The 22,587-nt window shown below is 31.7% G+C and overlaps 1 protein-coding gene across 1 annotated transcript; it reads right to left on the bottom strand.

The window, feature by feature from the left end:
• Window positions 1-257: 257 nt before the first annotated feature.
• On the bottom strand, window positions 258-16,516 carry HELRODRAFT_192181 (hypothetical protein; the record flags this gene model as incomplete). Its single annotated transcript, XM_009021948.1, has 12 exons — window positions 16,406-16,516; window positions 15,544-15,686; window positions 10,760-10,835; window positions 9,867-9,969; window positions 7,451-7,547; window positions 4,815-4,926; window positions 4,483-4,589; window positions 3,856-3,897; window positions 1,867-1,952; window positions 1,443-1,596; window positions 792-1,335; window positions 258-319 (listed from the first exon to the last, which is right to left on the bottom strand). The coding sequence occupies exons 1-12, from the start codon at window positions 16,431-16,433 to the stop codon at window positions 258-260; spliced, it is 1,554 nt and encodes a 517-aa protein (XP_009020196.1). The 5' UTR covers window positions 16,434-16,516.
• Window positions 16,517-22,587: the final 6,071 nt, after the last annotated feature.

Genomic DNA, 22,587 nt, shown 5'->3' with positions numbered 1-22,587 from the left:
GCCAAGTCTGATAATTCAGGAGGGGACGCCCGATTTTCCGCAATATCCCTCCACTGTTGCGTACTTCCTGGATATTGTCACCCCTTGACCATTTAAGGTCTTCCAGGGAATAGGGGATATTTTCTTTTTTTGTAATGACATGTTTGGGTAAAAAATTTTTTTTATCTGGAATTGCCCAATTCCTAACGACAACCACTAGCTTTAAGCAGTGGGCCTAGCCTTTTTGCTGGAAGCACACAAGGCAGCGCGGTTGCAGTTTATCTCGTGCCCATGAGAGCACTAGTGTAAGCAGTGCACCTAGCCATTGCGTCAAAGGTCCCTGTTTCACAAGGCGGTGGATTTAGAATCAAAGATCATCTACTGTTAGAGCCGTTGTCCTAGGATCTTCCGTCTCTTTCATCGTTGTCTTCTTTCTTCTGGTACAGTTGGTTCGCGGCATCTTATACCGTATTATTCGATGCAATCCTAGAAGGTCTCTCATCAGTGTAGTTATATAGTATTGTTCCGTCTTTGTGTCTTTGTTTTCACAGTGACTTTGATTGTAACTTAAATAGAATTAAAGTTAATCATGTGTTTCTTTGTTGGAAGAATATTGGTATTATTTAGTTGAATATTTATTGCTGGTTTACGTTTATCGATGAAAATTGATTCTGCTATCTTCAATTTGAAGTATTTTCTGTTGTAATAAATTGCTTCGGTGTTATTATCTAAAATTTCCCTTGTTATAATAAAAAAATATATATATTTAAATATTGACTTAAAAAACCAAATGACTTTTGGCAAACACATACTGGATGAGGTGATAACATTTCCCCAAGGTTGTGATTGCAAGTGAGAAAAAAGTAGTGGTTGTTGTTGGGCTTGTTGTGGAGCAAATGGATTGAGTGCAGGTATGACCGAGTTAGTTGTTGATGCAGTTGTCTGAAGCATTGTGAGAGTTGCTTGAGGCATGAAAACATGCTGCTGATTAGGGGTCATGAACGAATTACTGGCAAATAAATTTTGTTGTAACTGTGGTTGCTGGATGAACGGAGGTTGCTGTTGCTGGGAGAAAAATGAATGTTGCGGTTGATGTTGATCAATAGGATTATCAAGAGATAATAAATCGTCAATGTGGCTGTGTTTGTTGTGGTTTGCCACTGTTGCTGAAACTGTTGGCGCAGTTGCAGCACTCGATCCAAATGGATCATTCATGGGCTTTGTTGTGACTGTTGCTGATGCACTGGTAGTTGTACTTGTTGTTGTTGCTGGTTGTGAGGCTAACATTTTAGAGGAAGTATTTGATGATGTTGAACTACCAGCCGGAGAGCCAGCCATTTGCTTCATTCTCTGTTGCTGTTGGGTTGTTCATCAATGTTAGCCAATAAAATGAATTATTAGCAATTTCAATTAAATAAAAAAAACGATATTGAGGATAATGAAAAATAGCCGTTATCATTCACCTTCATCTGGTCAAGTTGTCTTTGCTCTTCTTCCAATATTCTTTGTCGTTCTTCATCAGAAATTGAAGTTGTGCCGATACCAGCACCAGGGGCTGCACCAACTTGAGAAGCTGTTGCATAGTTGCTGATTGCCGCTGATATGCCAGCTGTTGGTCTGTCGTGAGATACAGAAATACATGCACACACAAATATTAATGAACATTCATGCCTATATCAACATTATTGTTTTAATATTCATACGAAAACATGACATTTTTGCATGAAAAAATACTCTAACTTGCTTAAGACAAAAATTAAAATAAAAACACACTAATTTGCTGCTGAATGGATTATCAATAATTTTAAAATTGTTTAAGTTCAGCAAACTACAGTAGCAGCAAATAAAGTATTATACGTGATTCCAATATATTTTTGTCAAACAAACTTGGTGGTAACAACTGCTCCACCCTTCTTTGTATTCTCCAATGAATTCATGTGCTGTTCCAACGCCTCTAACAAGCTGGAAGGAGCCTGCAATAGTAACCATTTGAAAAATAATAATATGAGTACCGCCAAAAAGTTCGTGAAATAAAAATTGGTGAACCAATCTCAGATAACCACAAAGATTTATAAAATTATAAATCTTTTTTAGTAGTAATTAATATTAGATTTAATAATAATAGTATTTGTTAATTGCGTTTCAATCTAAGTATAGCAAGTATTTTCATCTACATCCACCTAAGAAAAAATCACACACAAGTTATCAAGTTATTCAGTCAAACTTTTTAATTCACCAATAAATATTTGAATATTAATAACACACACACCACACACACACCACACACACACATAAGTCGGCTGGACTTGAAAAAATTGCGAAAGATCAGTCTGCATGGAAGAGGATTTGTAAAGCTGGTCTTACAAGTTTGAATGGACAAATGCCACTTCCAGGCGTCGACTTATCCTTCATGCAGCAATAGCAAGAGAATTGAAATCAACTGGTCCTTGATTCCCTCATTGTGGTAAAATATGAGCATCAGATTTTGGATTAAGAAGTCATCTACGATCTCACAGAAAACCAAATATCACTTAATAGCGACGCAACGTCCTCGCCGTTTCGGTGTACAACACAACATTAATAACAAAACAAATTTCATAAAATGAATTTTTCAACCGAGGATATCTAAAGCAGATGTATGTTACAACAAAAATTTTGAAATAGTTTTAGTTGGAAGCAAATTGTTAAAAACACCCATACAAAGATATACATAAATAATCGGAAGCAAATTGTTAAAAACACCTATACAAAGATATACGTAAATATTAAGAGCAGATCTTCCAACGGATGTAAATAAGCAGTTCATATGACAATACGTAGGTAATGTTAAATATAAATATAAACAAATTACTAATAATCAATTATTTGATTGAAGTGATATCAATAATATTAATGATTTTGTTACTGATTTTATGAGTTACTTTTATAGTAATTTATAGTAATTTTTTAAATGATATAAAAGTGAATTTAGAATGGATGTTCAATTGTGACTTTAAAAGCATTGGCAACTGCATGCTTTCAAAACCGGTGACACGAGGTTATCGTACAGGCGTGCTACCCAAAACTTTAGGAGCATATCACACGAATAGCATGATATAGCATGCATTCGAATCCGATAACGCAAAGTAATTATAGACAGAGTCTACCACTACTTTATTGTTATGGTTATTGACGCCGGTAACGTAATTTCATTAAATTTTGATTTTTATAATTCAAGAAATTATTTTCAATTTTAAGGTGCTGGGACATGTTGCCACAAATTACCTTTACTCGAGTATAAACTATTAATCATTAGCATTAAGTATTAAAATTATTTTTTATTTCAATCTTACTCTCATAGCGCACTCATTACTCGCGCTTATTACCTCGCGCCTTTTTTGTCTTGCGTCCTTAACGTACGCACCTTTTTTGACCGCTCCTTTTTTGCTGCGCCCTTTTACTCACTACAGAGATTGTACAAGGGTGGAGAGAATACACAGCCTTGCCTAACACTTTTCTTTATTTCAACAAAACTAGTCATCTTGTTACAAACTTTCATCGCTGCTCTTTGGTCCCAATAGAGGTTTTTGATAACTCTCGTGTCTTTTCCATCAATGCCCAAATTCTTCAAAATTTCCATAGGCTCCACGTGTATATAGCATGAAACACGTGAAGCCTGCTGATTGAGCAGGGTACAGTTGTAAATAAAATGTGGTTAAATAGTTATTTTTCTTCTTCAATTTAATGAAACTGTGCTATTAACACAAAACTTATTATTTTTAAGGTGCCAGTTGTACATAAAATACTTAACATACTTAACATAATGTTCACGATTGCTAATTAATATCAGAAAAATTATTAACATACAAATGCAAAATTTAACATTGAATATTTTACCTTTGCCAAATCAGGAATATCACCTTTATCAATTCCAACATTCTGTTTTATAAGTAAAAATCACGGCAAAATTAAAAATTTTTTGGATGTATAAAAATTATAAACAAAATTATTGAAAGGTTTCAAAAATTATTGAAAGGTTTCAAAAATTATGAAATTCAATAGGAAAAATTAATTACTTAATTATAAATATTGAGAAACAATTACTTTCACTTTGCAATTATCAACCAAACAATTAAATATAACGAGAATCTTAAAAATGCATTTTGATGTGAAAATGAAATGCATTCATTTATTTACTCATTTATTCATTTAATCAATCAACCATTCATCTATTCTTCCATCTATTTATTTTCTTCATTATCATGCAGCTACGACAATATAAGCTCTGCTTATAAATTTTTATTTGTAGTTCCAAATAAAACTAAAAAGCGGTAAAATGCATGTATACATCGGGCAAATTTGCATGCATTAAACGCAGAAAATCAGCCTTCAAACCAAGTTAGCATACTAACTCCACAACCAACAAACTTGCAAACCATAAAATCCTTTCACTAATTCATCCATTTAACTAGTATACATATACCCATACGTATATCCAACCACCCATTCATTTATAAAACTGACCTCTGCCACTTTCAAAAACTCGCAGACTCTATCCATTCGAGCAAGAAACTTTTTGTATATTTCCAGTGCATCTTTGCAATTTTTTTTGTTCATGTCAAAATATTTCTCTGAAAAGCACATTTAAACAAAAGATAAATAAATGTATCCTTGAACATGCCATTTCATAATATACTGAGAAACACATTGACGTTTAGTTTAAATAGCAATCGTTTGAAAACCGGATAGAATTTTATGTAGCAAATCAATGGATTTTGAATTAATATTACGGTTCAATTAATATTGAACAAAAACCAAACATTAAAAAACTTTAGACACAAAGAGACATAAACCACCTAAGAGATTGATGATTCCATCATTGTAGCAGGCAAACAATCTTATAAGGTCCTTGAACATCAACATAAATGCTGCATTAATAACTCCATTCGTTAATTCATTTGCTGACACCTGAGAAATATTTTATAATTATTTCAGATATCTATTTCATTCCGATCAATATTCATATCATGAAAAAAGAATCAATATACTATTTGAAAAACAACTGAAAAGAATGGTGCAATAAAAATGTGGCAATAATAGAATGAATAAACAAAGTAGAACAGTGTTGAGTGAAGTGTCTTAAACAAACCCACCAGGCAACGTGGAAACATATAACCAGAGGTTTTAATGGTTATGGCCCGAAAATGAGGAATATTTGATGAAAACTGATTAATAAACGCAGAACTTTGTGAAAAAGAAACAACGAGGATGATAGAACTAATAGTCGTACCATCTTCCTGCTTGCGGAGTTTCAGAGGAGGAAATTTTTACCGGAGTCAAATATTTTTCATCCGACTCCAACTCCAGAAAATATGATTTTTTTAATCTTAAAATTTATTTTTTTTGAAGATCATGTTATTAAGAAAATAAGTATGTGTAGCGCCCATATGCTGAAAATAAATGGTAAATGTGAATAAATCGCATAATTCCTTTCCGCCGTGTTATGAAATATTAAAATAAAGTAATTTTACAAAAAAAAAACAAGTAAATTGACCTATTAAGTGTTTTTTTAAATATTTTTATTTAGTAGTGATTATGAAGAAAAATTGTGATGCAAAAGTTAAAAAAATTTTCTGGGAGTTGGAACCAGGTGTCAGGGCTGGAAATTTTTACCAGTGTGTCGGAATCAGATAAAAAATATCCTTCTCAAACTCCGGCTCCTCAAAAAACTCCGACTCTTGATAAAAATTTCCGACTCCCGACTCTTCGTGCACAAAAGCGTCAATGGCTACCATGGAAACCAAGTAGAGGAATAGATGGATGATAATGAGTTAATATGTATAAATGATGGAAGCTCCACAAGGTATTATGGAAATAAATGTATTGCAACCTCGCCAGACGTAACATTGGTATCATACAATCTGAGCCAAATGAGCAAGTGGGAAGTAAGCCACAGCCTACAGTCGAACCACCTAGCAATAGTCATCACATTATTCAAACAAGTGTAAGACGGGCCTTTAAAGGAAATAACCAATATAAGTATGTATCTAATTGTTAATATCGTTGATGCTGTATCTGGATTCGTAAAATGTAGAAAGTGCAATGTAGTTTTGCGGTGGAAGGCAAGAGATGGTACAAGTGGGTTAACTTCTCATATTGAAATATGTAAGAAATCTACTTCTTCAGAGAGGGTATTTTCTTTGGCTGGTAAGACAATTGATGATAGAAAATGTCAACTCTCTCCAGATAATATTGACGGACTACTTTTTTTTACATGGATTACATGGCTGAATTTGGATTTTGCTGGTTTTTTAAATTTAGTTACATTTTATTTCATAAATTAATTTATATATTTAGTTGTTTTTTAATAGTTTTGCAATAAAATAGTATGTGCATTTATGCTAAGTAGTTGTCTTCTGATAATTAAAATGTTTGAAAATGAACTGGGATGAAAATCATTTGAATGGGGACGGAATGGGGATGGAAATGATTTGAACGGGGATGGAACGGGGATGGAAATCATTTGGATGGGGACGGAACGGGGTTGGAACTGATTCCATGGGGATATAATGGGGATGGTTTGAATTTCTGTCCCCGTCCAGGTCTCTACCCCAGAAGTAACCACAGCTAGCATACTCTTGAGTTATAATAATAATAAACACAATGAAAATGACAGTACAAATAAAATAAAATAAAATAATGAAATAAAATAAAATGTCAAATGCAATAAATAGAGTATTAATCTGAGAAGCTCATCATTCGAATCGAGAGAGTACGACCAGAGTTAATTAGTTTTAAAATTGATTCATTTCACATTTCTGTCGCAATAGATAGCGATAATAATAATAACAACAACAACAATAACAATAACAACAATAATAAAACGATAATATTATTAAATATACAAAGAATATTGTTTGATTAACATCTGAATTGACATCTGAAATATTTCTTTTTGAATTATTTGATTATCATTAATAAATCTTAAAGATTAATTTATAGCACTGTGTTTTATTTTTATATTAATAACAAATAAATTAAATATTAAACGCTTGAGAAAAGACATGCGAGCATACGGAAAGGCCAGCCCGTACGTTCGGCAAAAAGGGCGAAACATCTCTTTCGCTCGGCCCGGCGTTTATATTCCGACCTTGAAGTCGAAAGAAGATATTGTAGAATGGTGAGTCTCGGCCAAGGAAGCGACCACCTGCATGAAGACGGTTTTCGGTATCGAGTGGCCGGTGGCGTGTATGATCGCCACGGCGCTGACAACCGGCCCTAATGTGAAGACCACATTCACAATAAGATAATCCACAACTCATGGTAGAAGTAGTAGAGAAGACAAAAATTCTACATAAATAACTAGACATCACATGGTAAAACAACGTTAAGGGCAAATAGGTGAGCAACTAATATAGATTATTGAAGGGAATATTATGTTGTTAGAAAAAAGATATAAAATTTTTGTAAAAAATATGACATAATAACCTACATCAAATTCAATGAGGGTGTCGAGTTGGCTCTGAAGTACAGGCAGTGCTTTCAATAACTTTGTTGTATCCATGGTTCTCAATAAGCCGTCATCCTTTCTGTAAAAAATATATCATTATTTAAAATACAAATAATATACTTAACATATAAAATCTCTAGGCAATTAATTATTTTTATGTTCAAAGGAGTTAATTTGTATTTATTTATTAATTTTGATTCTCTCTTCAATATTTTCCAAAAGTGTCAACAACAAACACACAGTGCATACACGCAATACAACACATCACACACATTGCACGTGATAGGTGGCGATCTTTTATCAATCAAATCCGGCAACTGCAAATAGCACTTAACTGTTACACCATTGCGCTGCCCAATTCTCAATAAGAAATAAGATGAGCATTCATTATTATTAATGACGACTTCAAGGCTAAGACATTTATGTTTTGGAAAATACAATACACACAAACCAAGCATATATGTCTTGCTGCCAGTCCTAATCAACATTTAAAATATTATTAAGTATCAGTCATTTATTAGAGTTTATACATTTAAAATAGTATAATTATAATTCGATTACCATTATAAGGCATTTAGAATATATAAAAGGACAGAGTCTCAATAATAAAAGGAAAGTAAAAAAAATTAAACATTTTCCTAGGAATATTTATTCAGACTCTTGCCAAACTGCACCTCTTACAAACCTAATTTTTATTCGTAAAATTGAAAAAGTCATGAAAATCAATTAGAGGTAACGTTTATTGTTTTCAATCTAAAATTTCAAATGTTGTAGACTGTTCATAAGATGAATTTCAAAACATAAAAATATTTATAAATATAAAGAACACCACAAGAGAATAATTATAAATAATCTAAATAGACGAATTAAATTAAAGAAAAATACAGAATTAGGTGACCAAACGATTACCAAATAAGTAACATAATTGAACTTTAAACAGATGATAAAAATTATCCGATAATATTAACCACAATTTTAATAAGAAGTAAGTAATAAAAAATATGTGCACTTGCGCAAGTTTTTAAAATTTGCCAACAACCTAACTGTTTGACCATGCATTCCTAAATCCAGTTTACATGATACAATAAATAGATTTATAATTTATTGCTCATATGAATACCAAAAGCATAAATTCGATAATTTTAGAAAATTAAAATCATGACAACATTAAATGTCAATCAATATGCTTAACCAAAGACCAAGTCAAAATATGCTAATCTGTTGGTTAAGTGCCCGAATTGTGAAAGGAAATACTGAATGGTAAGGGAAGTCATTACATGAAAATAATTGATAATAATTTGTAATCTATCTGCCTGTCAGAAAATAATTTGTGAACTTTTAAAAATATTAACTTGCTCTCTGCTCTGTCTGTTGGTTCCATAACTATTATTAATTTTGAACATTGTCACTTCCGTCATCATCATAAGTATTTTTTTGGCTAATTTTTACACAGTTATAAGCGGTGGGCCTAGCCTTTGATGATCCAACATCACTTACAAGGCAGTGAGGGTCAGTTTAATGTCATAACCAGGAAAGAACCCTTACAAATATGTTTTAATCAATCAAAAAAATTGCTTTATTCTTCCAAGTTTAATGAAAAAAACATTGAAAGTTTTTTTAATTTGTTTTATTTTACGTTTAGTTCTACTTAACTTATTAAAAAATGTTTCGGGTCATTTCCAGCCTTTTTGCTTGCATGCTTTAATACGCTACAATCAGATACATAACGTAGAATGGTCTGATACTAACTTCTCTTAGTGATAAAATAAAAAATGTAACTTACAAAAACTTAGTTCATCAATCCTGTCCTATTTTTATACATGCACAAGTATTTAGTTTATTTTTTAGACATTGAACAGACAATGAATAAAAACACAAATAGTTTGTAATTTGGTATGTTTTTAAATAAACAATAATTCTAAAAGTAAGGTACTGTTAAATACTACTACTGCCAAAAGTAGTTAAGTTTTTTAGGAAAGGGTAAGATGTTAATAAAGAAAATAACAGCAAACTAGTTATCATCAAAATTCAATTGCACTAAATAATTAATTAATGACAATTTGAGTTACAACAAAAAATAATATTAAAGTGCCACATTTTCTGCAGTTATTATGTGATGGCCTTGTTTGAATACTGTCTGTCCAAAGTTCAAAGCTATGTGTATATAATGCGGTACTGGCAATTGCATACAAAATACATTTGCACGTCGTTATGGTATGGATAGTAGAGGCTTTGTGTAATGAAAGTTTGACTATATGTATAGGAGAATGTAAGTAGTTCTGTATGTCAGAGCTGTTTAGCAAAAAATAAAAAAAGTTGAAGATGAGGTTAAACAACAAAAATTAACATTAAAACAAATGATGGTAGTTGAAAGCTAGAGTTCAAAGACAAAAACTACCCTCTCTTGACTTTACAAAAGTCAAATGCCATCTGCCTGTAAGAGAAAGCTTTTTCATTTAGATACTTTGAGTACCTCCTCACGAATGCTGACATATCATAACCTACAAGTAAATTTTAAATGAAGAAAGTATTCAACTGAACTTGTTACATGTTTATTAAAATCTATGTGAAATGTTATCAATTTTATTGACGAAAAATGTAAAGCACACTATTGGTTAAGACAATTGAAAAACAGTGTAAACAGCACAGAAATAAATGTTGGCATATTATTATTATTTGTTGATATAATTCAAAATAGTGTAATGATCAATTTAAAACTTTCAATTTAAAAATTAATTTTAGTAAATCTAGTGATTAAAAATATGAATACAAGTTTAATAATAATTTGTAAATTATAAGAAACTTTTAATGAAAAGGCTGCTTTATTATGGAAATTTTTATTCAACATCAAAAATAATTTCAAACTTTGAAATAAAAATTTAGAAGCATTTTCAAAAATTTTGAGATGAAAATAATATTAACAGATGTAATTACATATATGCAGATCATCATTTTAATCATGTACCAAACTATAACAAAAATAATAATAATAACAATTTCTAAGAATAATAATAAAAATAATAATTTCTAAGAATAAAAGTAGGACATTGCAAATGAAATTCAATGAAATCCTGATACAATTTGTTATTTATGAGAAGTGATACACAATTCATTTCTGCTAATGTTTTTTTCAACTAGGTTCATTACAAATAATAAAAGACCCAGTTAAACTGTATATTTAAATGAAGTTTTTTAAACTTAAAACTTAACAAGTAAAGCAAAGATGGAGATAAAAGAGTAAGGAGAGAAGAGAGAGGGTGGAGAAAGAGATTTGCTATGTGGGAAGATTACCTTGTGGTCCACTCTTGTCAGTGAATCCAGATAGGTTGAAAGAGCAGTTGTTTGATGCCAGGAACTGAGTGAACCTCTGAAACGTCATTTCAAATTGATATGAAAAGTAATTTCTTAATTAATATAAATGTTTATTTCACAATAAAATTTCAAAATTAAAAAATTGTAACTTTGTAACAGGTTAAATTTAATTTTTGAATATATACGAAAATAAAAAGCTAATTTTTTTACGATAATGCAATTAGTTCTAATTGATAATAACCAATTATAAAATGTAGGATATTGCAATGAAATCAATCAATCAATCTTCGTTTTGCGTCCAGAGACCCGGTTTCCTGAGGTAGGACGTTGTTTTCTTAGCCATCAACTTTTTGCGCCAAATTAGACGATCAGTTGTATCCATTTCATTTAAATTTAGAACTTTCATGTCTTGTTCGATTGTTTGCAACCAGGACTTCTTTGGACGGCCTTTGGGACGTGTGCCAGGTACTTCAACATCTGCTAGAGAAGTTATGGCACTGTTTCCACTTCGTTTGACATGACCAAACCACCGCAGACGGTGTTGCCGGCATTCGTCCATTATATCATCTAAACCAGCAAGACGCAGGATTTCGGTAGATTCGATGCGGTCCTTCAGACTAATTCGTTGCATCCATCGGAGCATTTTCATGTCGGTTCGTTAAAGTCGTTGTTCCTGTTTGGTTGTCATTGGCCATGTTTCTGCACCCTACAACAACACCAGACGTATCACAGATTTATAAAGTCTTGATCGTAGTGGTAGTGGGATGTCACGCCGCATCAATATAGAGGCAAGGAGATGCCATTTATTCCTGGCTGCATGTATGCGTGCTCGAACGGCAGCTTCAGCTGTTCCAGTACAATCCAGAACATCCCCTAGATATTGAAACGATGTGACTTTCTCTATTTTAATGGCTTCAAAAACAGTGCTATTTCGAATTTGTTGTTGTGGATTGATGCAAACAGGACAAACAAAATTGGACACTTTAGATAAAGTACCAATTATTTTTGAACAACGTTTGTGACACCACTGGTTACACTGCTGACACTTGATTGAATTGTTACCTACACCAGCTTTACAAACTGAACAGGGCCATCGTCCAGTAGCTGTGGATTGGATGGGTTCACCAGTGTTCATTGCTTTGGTTTTGTTGATGTTGACTTTGAATCCATGATCGGCGAGTCTGGTGTTCCAATCTTCAAACATCTGTGCTGCATTCTGCTCAGACGTGGCTATTAAAACGATATCATCAGCATATATTAGATTCCAATTGTCACCAGTGCGTATCGGTCCAAAAAAGTCCTGGTCGCAAACAATCGAGCAAGACATGAAAGCTCTAAATTTAAATGAAATAGATACAACTGATCGTCTAATTTGGCACAAAAAGTTGATGGCAAAGAAAACAACGTCCTACCTCGGGAAACCGGGTCTCTGGACGCAAAACGAAGATTGATTGATTGATTGTTGAAGTCCAGCTAAACACGTTAAAAATTGAGCAACAAAACAATAAAATAATGAATTAGAGTAGTAGATATACAGTAAGGGGTTGATTTTTCAACTTTTTTTTTAAAATCAATGGGTATATTTTTAAAAACTGACATTTTTATAGTTATTTATAAAAAAGTATACTTTAAGACATTTGATTGCAAAAATGTCCCCCGTAAATAAGAAATTGTAATACAAAAATGAAAAATTGTAACTGTTTTTTAACAATTTTTAATGTTTAGCGCAAAGATATTGTAATTATAATAATTACACTCTCTTTGGTGTAGTCTGATACAAATAAACAAATATATAAGTATATAAGTTCGAGTATACATTGTTTGAATGCATCCAATGTTATCAATTTCTGCAAGCACAAGATTGAATTATTGTCATTAGCTGTCAAGATAAACGTGTTCCAATTAAGGTGATTTTTTGTGTTTACTAGATTTCCTTTTAGTTTTGCATGTAACTTAAATAACAGTATTTCAATTTACTTTATATTTCAGAATGTCCAGAATAAGTTCAGAGATAGCTGAAAAACCAGAAAATATCAAAGCCTGGACAAAAAATCTAGTCCACTTTGAGAAATCAAAATCAACAAGATGTCACGTACACAAAGTTTTGCAGCCACTTGGCATTATGAATAAAATGCCAAAAGCTTATGCTATTATTGGTCGGTATAATTATCAAATTTAGAGAAGTCAGTGTATTTGAGATGTAAAATGGTTGGCACAGAATTATCTGATTTATGGCTTAAACTGAGTTTACCAAAAATTAATGAAAGATCTATAACAAAAAAAGTAGAAATTCTTATTAAGAAATATCATTCTGTTCAAAAATTCAAACAATGTTTTGAAGAAAAGTGGGATTATATATTTGATATAACCAAAGTGAATGGTAACTGGCTTAGCAATGAAGATAAAGAATTTTATTTATTACAAATGAAAACTGATGGTCAAGCTGGTTATTGCACATCAAAAATTGTTGAAGCACATCCATCTAAAGCTGGCAAGAAGAGAACTATCATAGCTGAAACGGATACAGTAGAGGTCAGTGATGAAAATGAAGGAGACAATGAACAAGATGATGAGCAAGATTCTGATTATAATCCGCCAGACAAAAAAGCGAAGAGAAAATATGAGAACACCACCGTTGCTGTTAACTTAGTTAAGAAGTCAAAACTAAGTATTAGAAGATCAGCAGAAGTTTGCAAAAATTTATCTGAATGTGGTGTTAATGTGCAAGCACCATCCAAATCTGGGATTTATAGAGCTACAATGTTAGAAGCCCAAAAAATGACAAAGCATATGATTAATCATTTAAAAAATGATGATTGGGTGTTGCATTTTGATGGTAAAAAAATATCTTGGATTGAGTATCAAGTCTTGATTTTAAAAAATGCAGAAAAAGAGGTCAAGTTAGCCATTTTGAAACTAGATGATGGTAAAGCTAATAGTATTTACAGTGGAATAGCTGAAGTGCTAGATAAATTTCAACTATGGAGTAGTATTAAAGTTATAATATCTGATATTAAAAGTGTTAATACTGGAAGTAAAAATGGAGTTGTAAGCCAACTTCAAAGAGAATTTGAAAGAAAAAATCTTGAACCAGTTCAATTTATTGGTTGTCAGCATCATGTGTTAGACTCAATTTTGAAGCATTCCATGAATGATATTTTAGATGAAGGAAAAAGCACATCACCAGAAATACATTACAAATTTATTGCAGACCTGCAAGAAAATTATAAAAATTTAATATAAAACTTTAAGCAAGGTGAAAAAATTTGTAAAGTAAAGACTAATAAATGGAGAGATGATATGGACTTTCTGTTTGAGTTGGTACAAAGTTACCGATATATATGAGGGTGAATGGTAGCTATCCGGCTATAAAATTCAAAAGTCTGCCATCATTGAACAATGCCAGATGGAATTCAAAAGCAATCTATGCTCTCCTGGCATATATTTTAAATGAGTCAAATAATAATCAACTTCGCATGGTTTGTGACTTCATTGCATCAGCCTGGTCTGATATATGGTTTTCTGACATGCAATACTCAGAACGTAATTTTAACAATTTAGAACAAGCAATAACTTCAACTACAGCCATAAAAACCTTGAAAACATTTTGGTCCCAGGAGCCCAGTCGTTTACAAAAAATTCAGAGATCTAATATCTGTGCGGAAAAAGCCATAAAAATTGTGCAAGAAATTTGTGCAAAAGATATTGACAAGATGAACTTCAGATTTATTCTGCACAGCAACTTTTAAATTGCACAAACAATTGACCTTTGTATATTAATCAACTGAAAGTTTTGTAAAAATAAATTGCTATTTTTCTGTTAATTTGTCAATTTTTACGTCATATTTTTTTACTTACGGGGGACATTTTTGAAACTTTAGTCAATAAAACTTTTGCAATTGGTAATCTCATGTAGAATGTCAGATTATGGCACTATACCCATGTATAGTTGTAAAAAAAATCAACCCCCTAATATACAGTACAATACAAAACAAAATGTATGTAAAAATAAAAATTGGAAGAATAAAATGAAAATTTTTTTAGAAGCTTAGTTGCAGCCAGCTGATTTCTATTACTGATAAAAACAGCCACATGACAAATTTGAATATTAAATAGTCCCAAATATATTTTATCAATACAATTTTTGTACAGGGTTTTTTAAGTTAGGTTGATGTTTTTAAACTGTAATAAAGAGTATGCTGAAAAGACATCAAGAAAATAAACTCAAATGAAGCATAAAAAATAATGAACAGAAAAGATTTGAAATGAAAAAAAAACAAGAAAGTTATAGACTGTAAGTGCCTTATGATAAGTATTACAATGTATTGACTTTATGTTAAAAAAGACTTGATATAACAGCTTAACATTCCTCATGTTGATTGAATGACTGAAAGTTGATAGGAATTATAAATTTTTAAAAATAGTTTCATATGTTGAAAATTTTGAATAATAATATGGTAAGTTAAAGCTATAAAAATAACTACACTGGGCTTTCAAAAACACTAAAACAAGCTAAGGTAAGCTACTTGAAGCTACTTATTTTAAATTCACTCTGTTGTAGAGAAACCATTTGGAGCCTCTAATAATTTTAAGAAATGCAAACACAATTCTATTTTTAAAAAACTAATTGTTGTACTTATATGCTTTTCATTGGCAAAAAAATTTGTTGTCAACCATGAAATTATGAGAAAATTATCTAATGAGATTGAGAAAAATCTGTTATTATCTCATGAAATTGCAAAAAAAAGAAAAAAGGTATTTACCTCATTTCCATAATTCATAAGATTATGAACAGTAACAAGAGCTTTGAAAACAACCACCCAGCTAGCATTTTGTGTTCTTTCAATCAATAAGTTTGCCATTTGAGGTATAGAGATGTTTGGCTCATTGGTACATTGGAGCAAATCTAGTATAAAAATTAAAAAATAAATTTATGCCCAGTGGGATATCTCAACAGACTACAAAATCATTTTCATTTTTTTATCAACAACAATTATTTATGTCTAACAAGATTTTCAGATTATTTCAAAACCGAAGTCTAATCAAGATGTACAACATACAAAAAACAATTTGCATGCACAACTTAAATATTCTCTTTTTAGATCCATTTTTAAATTTAGGTCCAGAGCCATTACCTCACATCTCTCTAGTAAAGCTGTTTTTTACTTTTCATTCAGTCAATCTTAGTCTTTCTTTCTGCATATTTAAAACCTCGATAATACTTACAAAATATAAATTAATGAAAATGATTCAAAAAACAATGAAAACTTTTTGAGAATAATAACAATTCTCTCAAGCTCAAATTTGTACAATGCTGAACTTAAACGTTTTAAAAATTATCCTAGTAATGGAGTAGTTGGTGAACACTTGTAAAAATCAAAATAAGCTATTATAGTATAATAGCTTATTTTGATTTTTATAATAATTATACAATTATAGAATAGATAAAACATAAAATAGATTAAATATGGATTTTTTTAGCAATACACAGACATACCAAAAAGCTGGCTCAATTTTATAAAATATCAGCTAAATAAAATAAATAATCATAAAAACATAAAGTTAAAAATTTAATTAAACTACTAAATTCAAAATTAAAATAAACTTCAGTAGCTCCATACATACAGTCAAGGTGTTTCCTTTTTGGACCCATGATTTCTTCAGTGGTTGCTTTACAAATAACTTTTGCTAAACTTTGACCTGCAACTGTGTGCTTGGCCGCCAGAGCTCTGTCAACTATACTCTGGCCAGAAATATTTGATCCGTGAATAAATTTATTCATGTTTTCAGAATTTCCAGAGGAAGGGCGCAGTGTGTAACGTAACCAACCAAAACTACAGAATTTGAATTACTTTGGAATCCACGAATACGCAAAAAAGGACAGAATATGAATTTATCAAAAATTTTACCAGGTGTTATTTTTATGATGTTTTATCTAACATAATATTAATTAAAACTTAAATAAATATATTTTAGCCTTAAGCCAGCGACATGTTAATTTCGTGAGCAGAATTTTTTTAGATAACGAGGATTAGTTCGATATTTTGAGAAGGTTTTTCAAAAAACCTTCAAATTTTTTCGAATATTATGCGTATCCGGTGTAACATTTTTAAGAAGAATGTAAAAATTGACTTCATTAATGTAATCAAAACATTTCAGCAGCCAGCCAACCAACCAATTAGTCAGCCAACCAGTCAATTAGTCAGTGCCGAATTAAGACCTCTTTGGGCCCAGGCCGACATGCATTTGAAGGTCCCCGAAACTAACCTAATTGATTGACCCACATTATTTAGCAGCCCAAATTCAAAAAGGCTGTGCAAGCCATGGAATTATATAATTCAATGGTGCAAGCACCCTGCAATTTTTTTTCTTGATTTGATTTTTTATTTTTTTTGCATCATAATAATGATAACATTAAAAAATAGAAATTCACAAATTGCATGACTTATTGCGGAGGAATAAATGCTTTTTAGGGTTAACTGAAAATGGTCCCAAAGGCAACGTTAAATCTTTACAAAACCTACAAAGCATAATAACATGCAACAACAATGCCTTAGCCAAGTGGTCGGTTGATAACAAAACAATCGTATCTTTAAGATACTGCAAGAAAATATAACTGACATACAATGTTTGTTGCCTCAAGTAGATAAAACTGATGTCATCAATGAAGCACAACGGCAAGCCACTCAGACATCACATGATGAAAATGTTGCAATTGTTAAAAACAATTCGACGGCAGGAGGTATTGATATATCATTTATAATGTATTATATTTTGCATGTGCTACATCAATTTATTTGTAATAAACATTGCCTCAAATCTAATATTCCCTTTTTGCATGATGGTAATTTTTCGTCATCTATTTCTAATTCTCAAAAGGTACTAGAACTGAACGAAAAAGGAAAAGAGGTTAGTTGCATGATGTAAACCAACTGCACCATGCATCTTTTAAGTAGTACAGTTAAAGAAAAGGTGTATCAGGACTACCGATGACGCAAATTTAGAAATGTATGGATGACGCGTTTAAACCAATATTTTGGGATGTGCACGAAACGGGAGAAAGTTTTGTTTTATATGATATTTTAGAGGAAAAAATTGTCTATTAGAATATTTAAATGTTTTTAAGATGCACACATAAATGGATTTTTGGCGATTTTTTAACTTTTTCGTTACCGAGAACGCAAATTTAGAAATGTATGGGTGACGCGTTCAATCCAACATTTGGGAATGTGCACGTAACGGGAAAACGTTTTCTTTTATATAATATTTTAAGGGATGAAATTTTCTATTAAAATATACAATATTTTTGAGAGGCACACATAAATAAATTTTTAGCGATTTTTTAATTTTCTCGTTACCGATGACGCAAATTTGGAAATGTATGGGTAACGCGTTCAGTCGAATTTTTGAAAATGTGCACAAAACGGGAGAAAGTTTTGTTATAAATGGCATTTTTGGGAATAAAATTTTCTATTAGAAAATGCAAGTATTTTTTAGATGCACACATAAATCGATTTTTGGCGATTTTTTAACTTTCTCGTTACCGATGACGCAAATTTGGAAATATATGGTTAACGCGTTCAATCAAATTTTTAAGAATGTGCACAAAACGGTAAAAAATTTTGTTATATATGACATTTTTGGAAATAAGATTGTCTATTAGAAAATGCAAGTATTTTTCAGATGCACACATAAATGGATTTTTGGCGATTTTTTAACTTTCTCCTTATCGTTGGTATATTAATATATAGCGATTTTATGATGAAGTTTTTTTATTGTTTTATACAATTTTTAATCTGAATAAAGTTAAAATGTTATAAATAACAAATAAGAAACAATAATAAATCTTTTTTCATTTCATTAAACCTTTAAATATTTATTATTTAATCGGTTTTTTCATAATCCGCCTTTTACATATGCTTAATCGTCGCTGAGTTAAAACCGTCGCGAACATTACCTTCGTACTTTTCGAGCTTGTCGGTGAAGTCGTTTTCAGTTTAAATTAAAATTATCGTTTTTGTTTATGTGCTAATTTTCATTTATTATATTATGATGGCATCTATATCATCCTCATCTAATGCGTTCGGAAATAGAAGTAAGTTAATTTAAAACTTAAATTGAAAATCTTAAAATTAATTCAATTTCATAAAAAAAATTTAATTTACAAAACTTTATTTTTCTGCACATTCGCTAGCTTTTTATTAGTCATTCCAATCCGCTTAACTTAATTCTGCCTATCTAACTAACTAAATAAAAGCTCTAAAAGTAAGAAGGTCAGTGAACATTTCCTAACTAACTCTGCCTAACCCTGACACTAACCAACCCATAATTATTACTAAATATCATTATAAACCTAAAATTATTCATTATTTCATTAAAAAATTTTTACTGGTATAATAAAAATGAAAAAATTTTATTTTTCCAAAAATGCTTTAATTTTTAATCAAACTGAACGTTCATTAATGAACATTTGCATTTGCTAGCTTTTTCCAAGTTAAATAACAATGTCCTAAATCAGGTTGGGCTATCTGGCCTTCTTGGATTTGGCTTCCTTGGATTATTGACTTATTAGCCAACTTACAAAATTGCATAAATTTCAACAAATATGCAATACGAAATATTAACTTGATTTTATTTAATATGTTTAATGTAATTAAATTGAATTATGTAATTTGAAATATAAATTAGCATGATTTCATCAATCTACTTTCTATGAGTATCAGAATCTAAAATATTTATTTATTATGATGAAAATAGTTGTTAAAAGAGCAGTTTTGATCTATTTACACTTTTTATATCATAAAAGAATAGTAAAGGCTTAACGAGATTGAATAAACCAAAAAAAAGAGTGACTATAGTTCAATTCTAGTAAGCCAACCAATGTCTTTAGTAAGTCACTGTGTTCTCTAGACAAAAAGCACAATTTACATACATTATAAACAAAAAATAATTATGAAATGATTTTGTTGATTTATTTAAAACATTCAATCAATCAATCAATCTTCGTTTTTTGTCCAGAGACCCGGTTTCTCGAGGTAGGACGTTGTTTTCTTTGCTATCAACTTTTTGCGCCAAATTAGACGATCAGTTGTATCCATTTCATTTAAATTTAGTGCTTTCATGTCTTGCTCGATTGTTTGCGACCAGGACTTTTTTGGACGGCCTTTGGGACGTGTGCCAGGTACTTTTGCAATTTTGTAAGTAAGCCAATAATCCTAGGAAGCCAAATAACCTGATACTCCTAAATCTAATCTAATCCACCTGACTCTAACGTTCTCAAACACTCGCGATTATCATCTGCTGTTGAGCTCTATGTAATTGTGGCACTAATTTAATTAAAAAAATTAAATAATTTTAAATTAATTCAAAATTAGCGTCACCGTGTATCTTATGTCAGTCCACTTTTATTGTTTAATTAATTTATGTTATTGTTTTTTATTATTCCCTATTTCAATTGTGAAGATGTTGGATAGTTAAGTGTTTTCCGTTTTTTTAATTTTTTTTTGGCAGAGTGAAGTGTCAAATTAATATTAAAAGATGGTTTAATGTTATCTTTATTTTATATTTTTTTATTTTATCTTATCGAGTTTCAGCTTTTTAAACACATTGTGTCAAAAAATATTTGTTTTTTGATGAAAAAATGTTACTTTAATTAATGTGTAAATGGTTTTCTATATTTTAGTTAAAATAGTTTGTAATTTATTTTCTTATTAAGATTTTAACAATTTATATATAAAGTTGCAAAGCACTAAGTTAATATGAATGAAATCAGATGTTTATTTCAATACAATAGAGAATTAATTCTATTAATAATAATAGAGATTTTGGACTTCAATTGTTAGTTTTATTTTTCTAAAATCTAATTATAGAAATTTGAACTCTAAATTTCTAAATGTCATCTAGGACATGCCCTTCTAAAATATAAATAATAAGCTGTACCTTGATTATATAGAGGTAATATGAAATTTGCCTTGTGGTTTCACAAAATAAAATTTTTTTTTGTAAGCTAAACATTTATTTTTATGTATTAAATTGATTAATGTTATGTTATAATTTAAATCATAACTTAAATCAGGTGAAAATAAACCAGAACTATATGAAGTTTGTTTTCTATTCATTGTATGGTTTTAATTTTTTAATTTTGAAAATCTGTATTTTAATTATGTGTTTTTCAATTTTTCTTAGTTCTCTGCTTTATGACTCGAAATAAATTAGTTTACTGCTTTTGACAACAAGTTGTTTGGTATCTAACAAAAGTTTAAAAATTTTGTTGATATCAAAATATTTTGTTGTTGGTCCTGGTTATGACATTAAACTGACCCTCACTGCCTTGTGAGCGATGTTGAATCATCAAAGGCTTGGCTCACCGCTTATAACTGTGGTTGCGTAAGGAAGGGCGTCCTGCGTAAAAATTAGCCAAAAAATACTTATAATGACAGAACTGACAATGGCCCTTAGTATCCAACAGAAGAGGGTGCGAAGAATCCCCGGAGACCCAGTCCATGGGGTTGCGGTGCAAGGCCCTGTGGATGGTCTGGCTACTGGCACCCCACTCTATAGTGTTGCGATGCAAGGCACTATGGATGGAAGGATTACTTGTTTGGTACCTGGAATGTAGGCACGTTGACAGGAAGGAGTTTGGATGTGGTGGAGGAGTTGCAGAGGAGAATGGTTGGAGATCAGATGGAAGGGAAAGGGTACAAGGTTTGTGGGGGCTAAAGGTGGAAGATATAAGTTGTGGTGGAAGAGGGATGATGGTACGGGAGGAGTTGGTGTGATGGTAAGAGAAGAGTTGGTGGAGAATGTGTTGGAATTGAGGCGAAAAAGCAATGGTGTAATTGTGGTGGTGATGATGTTTCGAAAGGTAATAGTGAGGGTAATATCAGGATATGCTCCGCAAAAAATTAGGAAGGAAGAGGAGAAGGATAGGTTTTATGATGATGTTTCTGACGAGATTGGGCAAGCGGGCTTGGATGAGTTTGTGGTGTTGTTGGGTGATTTGAATGGTCACGTGGGGGCGGATGCAGATGGATATGAAGGTGTACATGGGGGATGGGGATATGGTATACGGAATGAGAAAGGGCGTAGAGTGTTGGAGTTGGCGGATGCACATAGCATGGTGGTGGGGAATACCTGGTTTACAAGGGAACCAGCACGATTAATTACATATTGGTCAGGGGAGCATAGGTCAATGATAGATTATATATTGATAAAGGCGAAGCATAGAAAGTATGTAAGGAATGAGAAGGCGATACCTGGTATGTTGCAGCATAGTATGGTTGAGATGGATGTGGCATCTAAAGAAATGGGGAGGAGGAAGAAGGATAAGTTTGTGGCAAAGAGAAAGACATGGAAGTTACAGGATGCAGAGGTGAGGAAGGCATTTGAAGTGAAGGTGGCTGAAATTTTGGAGAGTGGTAAGGTAGGGGATGTTTGGGAGAGATTTAGGGACTGGACTGTGTGTTGACTACGGCAGATAAAGTATGTGGATGGACGAAAGGAAAGTGTAGGCAGGGTGAGACGTGGTGGTAGGATGAAGATATAAGAAAGGTTTTGGAGGTCGAGAAGGAGAGGTTTAGGGTGTGGAGTTCGTGTGGGATGGATGAAATTTAGGGAACTTGGTGGGGTATTGTGTGGAAAGTAATGGTCAGTGAAGATGAAAGGGAGGGTATATAAAGCATGTGTGAGAGCAGCGATGGTATATGGTGGTGAAACTTGAATGTTGAGGAGAGAGGAGGAAAGTGTACTGCAGAGGGCTGAAAGAGCTATGGTGAGGATGATATGTGGGGTTAAAGTGAAGGATAGGA

Source organism: Helobdella robusta (assembly GCF_000326865.2).
Source record: "Helobdella robusta unplaced genomic scaffold HELROscaffold_30, whole genome shotgun sequence".
Taxonomy (NCBI): domain Eukaryota; kingdom Metazoa; phylum Annelida; class Clitellata; order Rhynchobdellida; family Glossiphoniidae; genus Helobdella; species Helobdella robusta.
Note: the sequence above shows the minus strand (reverse complement) of the source record. Positions and strands in the feature narration are given on the sequence as shown.